Consider the following 13,316-nt stretch of genomic DNA (forward strand, 5'->3'; position numbering starts at 1 on the left):
GGTGTGTGTGTTGTGTCAGACTGACCGTCACAGGTGTGTGTGTTGTGTTGTGTCAGACTGACCGTCACAGGTGTGTGTGTTGTGTTGTGTCAGACTGACCGTCACAGGTGTGTGTGTTGTGTCAGACTGACCGTCACAGGTGTGTGTGTTGTGTCAGACTGACCGTCACAGGTGTGTTGTGTTGTGTCAGACTGACCGTCACAGGTGTGTGTGTTGTGTCAGACTGACCGTCACAGGTGTGTGTGTTGTGTCAGACTGACCGTCACAGGTGTGTGTGTTGTGTCAGACTGACCGTCACAGGTGTGTGTGTTGTGTCAGACTGACCGTCACAGGTGTGTGTGTTGTGTTGTGTCAGACTGACCGTCACAGGTGTGTGTGTTGTGTCAGACTGACCGTCACAGGTGTGTGTGTTGTGTCAGACTGACCGTCACAGGTGTGTGTGTTGTGTCAGACTGACCGTCACAGGTGTGTGTGTTGTGTCAGACTGACCGTCACAGGTGTGTTGTGTTGTGTCAGACTGACCGTCACAGGTGTGTGTGTTGTGTCAGACTGACCGTCACAGGTGTGTGTGTTGTGTCAGACTGACCGTCACAGGTGTGTGTGTTGTGTCAGACTGACCGTCACAGGTGTGTGTGTTGCACAAGGCCTCCTCCGTGTGTAGTCCCAGGCAAATATCTCCTCCAGTGGAGGGCGGGGGGTTGTTGCAGGAGCGAGTGCGCTGGTAGTGACCGCCCCCACAACCCAGTGAACACTGTGACCATGACGACCAGCAAGACCACGCCCCTTTGACTGAAACAACAACAACAACACTGCTGTAATACACACACAACAATGTGTGTGTGTGTGTGTGTGTGTGTGGTGTGTCCTGTGCAGGTGCAGATCAATGCTTAGACCCTCCCCAGGGTCTCACCTGGACAGGACTGGACGTTGCAGTCCTGGTACTCCACAGGGGACCCCCGGCAGGCGGCGGGGGCGCTCTTGCCCTCGGGTCCGGAGCAGGACCGGCGCCGGGTGCGGTAACCCTTGGAGCAGCTCTGAGAGCAGCTGGACCAGGTCTCCCAGGACGACCAGCCGTGGCCCGCCACTCTCACCACGGGGGTCCTCAGGAGCTCCTCCACCAGGCCTGGGGTCAGTGTGATATCAAGGTGTGTCCACATGATCCAGGTCAAAAAAAAATGTGCTCCAGAAAACATTCCATCATTTTCTTCTTGGTGGGAAGAAAAACTGATCAGTAACAGCCAATCAGGGAACAGTATCAACTCTCTAGTTAGCTCACCCTTTAGAGCACTGCTGTAACCTGCAGAAAAGACTTCTCTACGTTTACTTTTTTATTACACTTCAATTATATTTCTATCCCGCTGCTTATAAAACATCATCCATAGAAAGGCTGATATCATGATACACTTCTCGCTGATACCACATCACGATGTATTGGCCGATACTGCTCCAATAAGACTCAGGTGTCCAACTTTTATTTGGCCCTCAATCATTCATCCATTTTCACAGAAAAAATACAGGAAAAAGATTCAAACCTAAATATTATCTGAGCATACATTTAAAAAATAGAAATAAATACTTTTATCTGCTTGACTTATGATTTCCAAGCAGTATCCATCAAATTGTACATTTCACAATAAAATAGCAAAAGTTACTGTGATTTTTACAGCATTTTACTGTAACATTGTTTGTTGCCAGTGCAATTCTGACTATTTCTCTCCTTTAAAATAAAACTGTGATAAAGTGTTGTTGTTTACAGTAATTGTTGTTGCTTACATAATTGTTGTTGTTTACAGTAATTGTTGTTGTTTACATAATTGTTTTTGTTTACATAATTGTTGTTGTTTACAGTAATTGTTGTTGTTGACATAATTAATTTTGTTTACATAATTGTTGTTGTTTACAGTAATTGTTGTTGTTGACATAATTGTTGTTGTTTACATAATTGTTGTTGCTTACATAATTGTTGTTTACAGTAATTGTTGTTGTTTACATAATTGTTGTTGTTTACATAATTGTTGTTGTTTACAGTAATTGTTGTTGTTGACATAATTGTTGTTGTTTACAGTAATTGTCGTTGTTTACATAATTGTTGTTGTTTACATTATTGTTGTTGTTGACATAATTGTTGTTGTTTACATAATTGTTGTTGTTTACATAATTGTTGTTGTTTACAGTAATTGTTGTTGTTTACATAATTGTTGTTGACATAATTGTTGTTGTTTACAGTAATTGTTATTGTTTACATAATTGTTGTTGTTTACAGAAATTGTTGTTGTTTACATAATTGTTGTTGTTTACAGTAATTGTTGTTGTTGTTTACAATAATTGTTGTTGTTTACAGTAATTGTTGTTGTTTACATAATTGTTGTTGTTGACATAATTGTTGTTGTTTACAGTAATTGTTGTTGTTTACATAATTGTTGTTGTTTACATAATTGTTGTTGACATAATTGTTGTTGTTTACAGTAATTGTTGTTGTTTACATAATTGTTGTTGTTTACATAATTGTTGTTGTTTACAGTAATGGTTGTTGTTTACATAATTGTTGTTGTTTACAGTAATTGTTGTTGTTTACAGTAATTGTTGTTGTTTACATAATTGTTGTTGTTTACAGTAATTGTTGTTGTTTACATAATTGTTGTTGGTTACATAATTGTTGTTGTTTACAGTAATTGTTGTTGTTTACATAATTGTTGTTGTTTACAGTAATTGTTGTTGTTTACATAATTGTTGTTGTTTACAGTAATTGTTGTTGTTTACATAATTGTTGTTGTTTACAGTAATGGTTGTTGTTTACATAATTGTTGTTGTTTACATAATTGTTGTTGTTTACAGTAATACATCCTCAGATCTACTGGACAGAAATTTATCGTGAAAAAGCAATTTTCTGGCAACTGAGCCGCTAGTTTTTTACCATGAACAAAAAAACCAATATATATACATATATATATATATATATATATATATATATATATATATATATATATATATATATATATATATATATATATATATATATATATGAATATATATACAGTATATATATATATATATACATATATACTGTTTTTATATGTATATATATATATATATATATATATATATATGGTCTTACCGTCCGTCTGGCAGGTGGTGGTGGCGTCGTTGGGGCAGTACCGCGTCTCCACCTTCCTGCGTCCCATCTGCAGCTGGTGTGGGTCGGGCAGGCGCGCGCGGCACATGTAGCGTGACCGCTGCTCCTGGCGGGCGCCGCCCTGGCTGACGTTGACCGGCATCCAGGGCGTCCAGGGCGTGTTCCTCTTCACTTCAGGACACGCCTCCAGGTTGCACGCCTTGTACTCCTGAGTGGTGGGGAGCAGGAAGACGTTGGAAGGTGCAGTTTGCAGCTCTTATTTTGAAATCCTTACCAGGGCGCATCCTGGGCAGCTGTTTCCGTTCTGACAGGCGCGGACCCGCGAGTGGACCCCTCCCCCGCACTCGCTGCTGCACTTGGTCCAGGAGCCCCAGGGGGACCAGAGGACCGGCAGAGGACAGGAGAGTCCTTCGTTGCAAAACCTGCAAGCGCGCCAGAGTCAAAAGCGGCAAAACGCCGACCAGGGCTGGTCCTCACCTCTCGTCACGGCCGGCACCCACGCACACGCGCCCGCCGTGCCGCGGCGAGGGATTGTTGCAGGAGCGCTGGCGCAGCTCAAAGCCCGTGCCGCAGGTGGTGCTGCACTGTCCCCATGACGACCACGGGGTCCAGCCCCCGTTTCTATGGCGACACCCAAAAACTCTGAGCACAGTGTAGCTACCATGTCGCTGTCTGCTGAGGAACTGACATTTTCATGGCTGGGCACTTCCTGTTACCACATTCCGTGTTACCACATTTCCTGTTATGACATTTCGCGTTACGACATTCCGTGTTACGACAATCTTTGTTACTACATTTCGTGTTACGACATTTCATGTTACAACATTTCGTGTTACGACATTCCATATTACATTTTGTGTTACAACATTCCGTGTTACGACATTTCATGTTACAACACTTCGTTTTACAACATTCCGTGTTACGACATTCCGCGTTAAAACACGCCATGTTACGACATTCCGTCTTACGACATTCCGTGTTACATTTTGTGTCACAACATTCAGTGTTATGACATTCCGTTTTACGACATTTCGTTGTTACGGCATTTCGTGTTACGCCATTTCACGTTACGACATTTCACGTTACGACATTTCACGTTACAACATTTCGTGTTACGCCATTTCACGTTACGACATTTCACGTTACGACATTTCGTGTTATGACATTCCATGTTACGACATTCCGTGTTACATTTCATGTTACGACATTTTGCGCTACGACATTCCGTGTTACGACATTCTGTGTTACAACATTTTGTATTACGACATTTTGCGTTACGACATTCCATGTTACGACATTTTGCGCTACGACATTCCGTGTTACGACATTTCGCTTTACGACATTCTGTGTTACAACATTTTGTGTTACGACATTTTGCGTTACGACATTCCGTGTTACGACATTTTGTGTGACAATGTTGGATGTAACAACATTTTGTGGTTTTGACTTTTTTGTAACGCCATTTCGTGTCACGTTTCATGTTAGCACATTTTGTGATAATTCACGTAACCAATGTTTTATGTCACGTCATGTGCCGTGACATTTTGTGTAAGAACGTATCATGTAACGTTTCATGTTGTGACATATTGTGTTATGACCTTTCATGTAATCAAGTTTCGTATAACGACATTTCGTTAAGCCATTTCGTGTAATGCCATTTCGTTGAACAAAGTTTCATGTTACCTCATGTGTCGTGACATTTAGTGTAAGAATGTTCCATCTAACGACGTTTTGTGTTACAACGTTTCATGTAATCAAGTTTTGTATTAGGACATTTCCAATAACGACATTTTGTATGACTTTTTGTGAAACAACATTTTGTGTAATGAAATTTATTTTAACCGCTTTTCATGTTTCGTTATTGTCGTGACATTTCGTGAAACAATGTTTCATGTAACAACGTTTCATGTAACAAGATTTCATGTTGTGACATTTTTTTGTAATGACATTTCCTTGAACAACATTTAGTGTAACAACATTCCACGTTACGTTACTGTCATGACATTTTGTGTGTTCGTGTAACGCCGTTTTGTGTTATGACGTAATCAAGTTTCCTGTAAGACATTTTGTGTAACGACATTTAGTTTAACCACTTTTTGTGTTATGTTATTGTCACGACATTTTGTGTAACGTTTCATGTTACATTTTTGTGTTGCAACGTTTCATGTAACGACATTTCGCGTAACAACATTTCGTGTTAGGCTACTGCGAAGACATTTTGTGTAACGTTTCATGTTACGATATTTCATGTTACGATATTTCATGTTACGATATTTCATGTTACGATATTTCATGTTACGATATTTCATGTTACGATATTTCATGTTACGATATTTCATGTTACGTTTTGTTAGGACATTTCACGTAACCAAGATGCGGGTCATAACATTTCATGTCACACTTTGTGTAACATTTCGTATAACGATATTTCGTGCTGCGTTCCTGACATGACATTTTGTGTGATGTTTCATGTAACGATGTTTCATGTTACGTTTCATGTAACGATGTTTCATGTTACGTTTCATGTAACAATGTTTCATGTTACGTTTCATGTAACGATGTTTCATGTAACGATGTTTCATGTTACATTTCATGTAACGATGTTTCATGTTACGTTTCATGTAACGATGTATCATGTTACGTTTCATGTAACGATGTTTCATGTAACGATGTTTCATGTTACGTTTCATGTAATGATGTTTCATGTTATGTTTCATGTAACGATGTTTCATGTAACGATGTTTCATGTTACGTTTCATGTAACGATGTTTCATGTAACGATGTTTCATGTTACGTTTCATGTAATGATGTTTCATGTTATGTTTCATGTAACGATGTTTCATGTAACGATGTTTCATGTTACGTTTCATGTAACGATGTTTCATGTAACGATGTTTCATGTTACATTTCATGTAACAATGTTTCATGTTACGTTTCATGTAACGATGTTTCATGTTACGTTTCATGTAACGATGTTTCATGTAACAATGTTTCATGTTACGTTTCATGTAACGATGTTTCATGTAACGATGTTTCATGTTACATTTCATGTAACGATGTTTCATGTTACGTTTCATGTAACGATGTTTCATGTTACGTTTCATGTAACGATGTTTCATGTTACGTTTCATGTAACGATGTTTCATGTAACGATGTTTCATGTTACATTTCATGTAACGATGTATCATGTTACGTTTCATGTAACGATGTTTCATGTAACGATGTATCATGTTACGTTTCATGTAACGATGTTTCATGTAACGATGTTTCATGTTACGTTTCATGTAATGATGTTTCATGTTATGTTTCATGTAACGATGTTTCATGTAACGATGTTTCATGTAACGATGTTTCATGTTACGTTTCATGTAACGATGTTTCATGTAACGATGTTTCATGTTACGTTTCATGTAATGATGTTTCATGTTATGTTTCATGTAACGATGTTTCATGTAACGATGTTTCATGTTACGTTTCATGTAACGATGTTTCATGTAACGATGTTTCATGTTACATTTCATGTAACGATGTTTCATGTTACGTTTCATGTAACGATGTTTCATGTTACGTTTCATGTAACGATGTTTCATGTAACGATGTTTCATGTTACGTTTCATGTAATGATGTTTCATGTTACGTTTCATGTAACGATGTTTCATGTAACGATGTTTCATGTTACGTTTCATGTAACGATGTTTCATGTTACGTTTCATGTAACGATGTTTCATGTTACGTTTCATGTAACGATGTTTCATGTTACGTTTCATGTAACGATGTTTCATGTAACGATGTTTCATGTAACGATGTTTCATGTTACATTTCATGTAACGATGTTTCATGTTACGCTTCATGTAACGATGTTTCATGTAACGATGTTTCATGTTACGTTTCATGTAACGATGTTTCATGTTACGTTTCATGTAACGATGTTTCATGTAACGATGTTTCATGTTACGTTTCATGTAACGATGTTTCATGTTACGTTTCATGTAACGATGTTTCATGTAACGATGTTTCATGTTACATTTCATGTAACGATGTTTCATGTTACGTTTCATGTAACGATGTTTCATGTTACGTTTCATGTAACGATGTTTCATGTAACGATGTTTCATGTTACGTTTCATGTAACGATGTTTCATGTTACGTTTCATGTAACGATGTTTCATGTAACGATGTTTCATGTTACGTTTCATGTAATGATGTTTCATGTTACGTTTCATGTAACGATGTTTCATGTAATGATGTTTCATGTTACATTTCATGTAACAATGTTTCATGTTACGTTTCATGTAACGATGTTTCATGTTACGTTTCATGTAACGATGTTTCATGTAACGATGTTTCATGTTACGTTTCATGTAACGATGTTTCATGTAACGATGTTTCATGTTACGCTTCATGTAACGATGTTTCATGTTACGTTTCATGTAACGATGTTTCATGTAACGATGTTTCATGTTACGTTTCATGTAATGATGTTTCATGTTACGTTTCATGTAACGATGTTCCATGTAACGATGTTTCATGTTACATTTCATGTAACGATGTTTCATGTTACGTTTCATGTAACGATGTTTCATGTTACGTTTCATGTAACGATGTTTCATGTAACGATGTTTCATGTTACGTTTCATGTAACGATGTTTCATGTTACGTTTCATGTAACGATGTTTCATGTAACGATGTTTCATGTTACGTTTCATGTAATGATGTTTCATGTTACGTTTCATGTAACGATGTTTCATGTAACAATGTTTCATGTTACATTTCATGTAACGATGTTTCATGTTACGTTTCATGTAACGATGTTTCATGTTACGTTTCATGTAACGATGTTTCATGTAACGATGTTTCATGTTACGTTTCATGTAACGATGTTTCATGTAACGATGTTTCATGTTACGTTTCATGTAACGATGTTTCATGTTACGTTTCATGTAACGATGTTTCATGTAACGATGTTTCATGTTACGTTTCATGTAATGATGTTTCATGTTACGTTTCATGTAACGATGTTCCATGTAACGATGTTTCATGTTACATTTCATGCAACGATGTTTCATGTTACGTTTCATGTAACGATGTTTCATGTTACGTTTCATGTAACGATGTTTCATGTAACGATGTTTCATGTTACGTTTCATGTAACGATGTTTCATGTTACGTTTCATGTAACGATGTTTCATGTAACGATGTTTCATGTTACGTTTCATGTAATGATGTTTCATGTTACGTTTCATGTAACGATGTTTCATGTAACGATGTTTCATGTTACATTTAATGTAACGATGTTTCATGTTACGTTTCATGTAACGATGTTTCATGTTACGTTTCATGTAACGACACTTTGTGTAACAGCCAACCCCGAGCACAGTGTACCTAATCAAGTGTCCGGTGGCGAGGGTTACCTGGAGCAGTTGGCGACTTGGATGGTGGCGCCCGCGCACTTCCTGCCCCCGCAGCGGGGGGCGGGGCTGTCACATGATCTGGAGCGGCAAAAGCAGGCGCTGACGCCGTCGGCGCCGTGGTCGTGGTCGCACGTCTGCCACGGCGTCCAGTCCCCGAAGGCGCCGTGAGTGGTCTGGTTCTGCGTCTGGACAAGGAGAGGTTGGCGTTGTGAGCGGGACGCGTCTACTTGCTGGATCTCACCGGGCACGTCGTGATGTTCTGCTTCCACTGGCTCATGTTGCTGCTTTCTTCCAGCGTGGTGCAGCGACGCTGACTCACGTCCCAGCCGCAGTACGGGTCCCTGGCCTCTAGACACCGCCTGCAAACACCTCACGTGTCACGTGTCACGTGTCACATGTCAGGTGTCACGTGTCATGTGTCCCGTGTCATGTGTCACGTGTCATGTGTCACGTGTCACATGTCATGTGTCAGGTGTCATGTGTCAGGTGTCATGTGTCATGTGTCACGTGTCAGGTGTCATGTGTCAGGTGTCATGTGTCATGTGTCACGTGTCAGGTGTCACGTGTCATGTGTCACGTGTCACATGTCATGTGTCAGGTGTCATGTGTCACGTGTCACATGTCATGTGTCAGGTGTCATGTGTCATGTGTCACGTGTCATGTGTCATGTGTCACATGTCATGTGTCAGGTGTCAGGTGTCATGTGTCATGTGTCACGTGTCAGGTGTCACGTGTCATGTGTCACGTGTCATGTGTCATGTGTCATGTGTCAAATGTCACGTGACATGTGTCACATGTCATGTGTCACATGTCAGGTGACAAGTGTGTTATACAGTATATAAAAGTGTGTTATAGAGTATATAAAAGTGTGTTATAGAGTATATAAAAGTGTGTTATAGAGTATATAAAAGTGTGCTATAGAGTATATAAAAGTGTGTTATAGAGTATATAAAAGTGTGATATAGAGCAGTCATTTTCAACCAGTGTGCCGCGGCACACTACTGTGCCGTGAGAGATCGTCAGGTGTGCCGTGAGAAATTATTTAATATCTCCTAATTAACCATTGTCGGGTGTCCGTGCTATAATAAAGTGCGGCAGATAATGTAATACTCATCTATTTCAGTAGGTGGCAGCAGAGGGCGATAAATACCTGTAAAGACAATCGAGTTAGCGCTGCGCATCACGTGACAGTGACAGTTTGGGATCGCAGCAAAAGGAGGCGAGCAAGTGACAGTGATGGAGAAGTTTTTGAGAAGGGAAAATGCAAATGCCGAACAGGGTCCTGGACAAAATTCTGACCCAGATGAAGGCTCTATTATGAGTGGTCTACAAAATAAAAAAAGACGGTGAGCTCGAGGCAATAAAGCGAAAGCTATCTTTCATTTGGATTGACTTTCACCGGGGATGCGACAGCACCGACTCCGCAGTGCTTGGTGTGTGGTGAGAAGCTATCCAATAGCGCCATGGTGCCAAGCAAGCTTAAACGCCATCTCCAAACGAAACACCCCGATGGACTATTTTGTACGCTTACGTACAAATAATGAGAAACAGGCAACTTTTCTCAGAAAAACCACAAAGGTAAACAAGAGAGCCCTCAAAGCTTGCTACCTTGTTGTTGAACTCGTAGCTAAATCAAAAAAGTCCCACACTGTGGCAGAAACATTAATACTGCGAGCTTGTAAAGCCATTGTAATAGTAGTGAGTATAAATACATTTAGAAAACTATATTATTAACTATATGTATTATATACTGTGTTAGAGTGTCATTTTGTGTCATTTTGGTTGGTGGTGTGCCGCAGGATTTTGTAAATGTAAAAAGTGTGCCACGGCTTAAAAAAGGTTGAAAATCACTGTTATAGAGTATATAAAAGTGTGTTATAGAGTATATAAAAGTGTGTTATAGAGTATATAAAAGTGTTATAGAGTATATAAAAGTGTGTTATAGAGTATATAAAAGTGTTATAGAGTATATAAAAGTGTGTTATAGAGTATATAAAAGTGTGTTATAGAGTATATAAAAGTGTTATAGAGTATATAAAAGTGTGTTATAGAGTATATAAAAGTGTGTTATAGAGTATATAAAAGTGTGTTATAGAGTATATAAAAGTGTGTTATAGAGTATATAAAAGTGTTATAGAGTATATAAAAGTGTGATATAGAGTATATAAAAGTGTGTTATAGAGTATATAAAAGTGTGTTATAGAGTATATAAAAGTGTGTTATAGAGTATATAAAAGTGTGTTATAGAGTATATAAAAGTGTGTTATAGAGTATATAAAAGTGTGTTATAGAGTATATAAAAATGTGTTATAGAGTATATAAAAGTGTTATAGAGTATATAAAAGTGTGTTATAGAGTATATAAAAGTGTTATAGAGTATATAAAAGTGTGTTATAGAGTATATAAAAGTGTGTTATAGAGTATATAAAAGTGTGTTATACGTTATATAAAAGTGTGTTATAGAGTATATAAAAGTGTGTTATAGAGTATATAAAAGTGTGTTATAGAGTATATAAAAGTGTGTACTCACGTGTCACTGAGGTAGGTGGAACATCTTTCCAGAAGGACCTTGAAGACGCCATCATTTCGACCAACAAAGAGCGAGCGGTCGCTGTGGAGGATCTGCAGGCTCAGGATTGGCTGACGCATGGCGAGTGGGCGGAGCTCCATCTCCTCCAGGTAACACCCTTGGAGGCTCTTGTTGGGCGTGGCCAAGGCCTTCAGGATGCTGCCGTGTTCTGTGCAGGAAGGACACTCACAAGGTCATGAACACTCACAAGGTCATGAACACTCACAAGGTCAAGAACACTCACAAGGTCAAGAACACTCACAAGGTCATGAACACTCACAAGGTCAAGAACACTCACAAGGTCATGAACACTCACAGGGTCAAGAACACTCACAAGGTCATGAACACTCACAAGGTCAAGAACACTCACAAGGTCAAGAACACTCACAAGGTCATGAACATGTACAAGGTCAAGAACACTTACAAGGTCATGAACATGTACAAGGTCATGAACACTCACAGGGTCAAGAACACTCACAAGGTCATGAACACTCACAAGGTCAAGAACACTCACAAGGTCAAGAACACTCACAAGGTCATGAACATGTACAAGGTCAAGAACACTTACAAGGTCATGAACATGTACAAGGTCATGAACACTCGCAAGGTCAAGAACACTTACAAGGTCAAGAACACTTACAAGGTCATGAACACGTACAAGGTCATGAACACTTACAAGGTCATGAACATTCACAAGGTCAAGAACACTTACAAGGTCATGAACACTTACTAGGTCAAGAACACTCACAAGGTCATGAACACATACAAGGTCAAGAACACTCACAAGGTCAAGAACACTTACAAGGTCATGAACACTTACAAGGTCAAGAACACTTACAAGGTCATGAACACTTACAAGGTCATGAACACGTACAAGGTCATGAACACTCACAAGATCATTAACACTTACAAGGTCAAGAACACTCACAAGGTCAAGAACACTTACAAGGTCATGAATACTTATAAGGTCAGGGACACTCACAAGGTCATGAACACGTACAAGGTCATGAACACTCACAAGATCATTAACACTTACAAGGTCAAGAACACTCACAAGGTCATGAACACTTACAAGGTCATGAACACTTACAAGGTCAAGAACACTTACAAGGTCATGAACACTTACAAGGTCATGAACACGTACAAGGTCATGAACACTCACAAGATCATTAACACTTACAAGGTCAAGAACACTCACAGGGTCAAGAACACTTACAAGGTCATGAATACTTATAAGGTCAGGGACACTCACAAGGTCATGAACATGTACAAAGTCATGAACACTCACAAGATCATTAACACTTACAAGGTCAAGAACACTCACAAGGTCAAGAACACTTACAAGGTCATGAACACTTACAAGGTCATGAACATTCACAAGGTCAAGAACACTTAAAAGGTCATGAACACTTACAAGGTCAAGAACACTCACAAGGTCAAGAACACTTACAAGGTCATGAACACTTACAAGGTCAAGAACACTTACAAGGTCATGAACACTTACAAGGTCATGAACACGTACAAGGTCATGAACACTCACAAGGTCAAGAACACTTACAAGGTCATGAATACTTATAAGGTCAGGGACACTCACAAGGTCATGAACACTCACAAGGTCAAGAACACTTACAAGGTCATGAATACTTATAAGGTCAGGGACACTCACAAGGTCATGAACACTTACAAGGTCATGAACATTCACAAGGTCAAGAACACTTAAAAGGTCATGAACACTTACAAGGTCAAGAACACTCACAAGGTCAAGAACACTTACAAGGTCATGAACACTTACAAGGTCAAGAACACTTACAAGGTCATGAACACTTACAAGGTCATGAACACGTACAAGGTCATGAACACTCACAAGGTCAAGAACACTTACAAGGTCATGAATACTTATAAGGTCAGGGACACTCACAAGGTCATGAACACGTACAAAGTCAAGAACACCCACAAAGTCATGAACACTCACAAGGTCAAGGACACTCACAAGGTCATGAACACTTACAAGGTCAAGAACACTCACAAGGTCATGAACACTCACAAGGTCATGAACACTTACAAGGTCAATGACACTCACAAGGTCATGAACACTTACAAGGTCAAGAACACTCACAAGGTCATGAACACTCACAAGGTCATGAACACTCACAAGGTCATGAACACGTACAAGGTCAAGAAGACTCACAAGGTCAAGGACACT

General features: G+C 39.3%; 1 protein-coding gene across 1 annotated transcript in view; it reads right to left on the minus strand.

The window, feature by feature from the left end:
• LOC133663695 (semaphorin-5B-like) overlaps positions 1 to 13,316 on the minus strand; it is a 40,612-nt gene that overhangs the window by 23,217 nt on the left and 4,079 nt on the right. The window contains exons 4-11 of the mRNA XM_062068380.1: positions 11,075 to 11,282; positions 8,786 to 8,903; positions 8,545 to 8,729; positions 3,611 to 3,754; positions 3,408 to 3,555; positions 3,116 to 3,341; positions 911 to 1,123; positions 619 to 789 (exon numbers count right to left, since the gene is read on the minus strand). Of these exons, the coding sequence (XP_061924364.1) occupies positions 619 to 789; positions 911 to 1,123; positions 3,116 to 3,341; positions 3,408 to 3,555; positions 3,611 to 3,754; positions 8,545 to 8,729; positions 8,786 to 8,903; positions 11,075 to 11,282 (1,413 nt within the window). The remainder of the gene's footprint in view (positions 1 to 618; positions 790 to 910; positions 1,124 to 3,115; positions 3,342 to 3,407; positions 3,556 to 3,610; positions 3,755 to 8,544; positions 8,730 to 8,785; positions 8,904 to 11,074; positions 11,283 to 13,316) is intronic.

The sequence above is a fragment of the Entelurus aequoreus genome, linkage group LG13, assembly GCF_033978785.1.
Source record: "Entelurus aequoreus isolate RoL-2023_Sb linkage group LG13, RoL_Eaeq_v1.1, whole genome shotgun sequence".
NCBI classification, from domain to species: Eukaryota; Metazoa; Chordata; class Actinopteri; order Syngnathiformes; family Syngnathidae; genus Entelurus; species Entelurus aequoreus.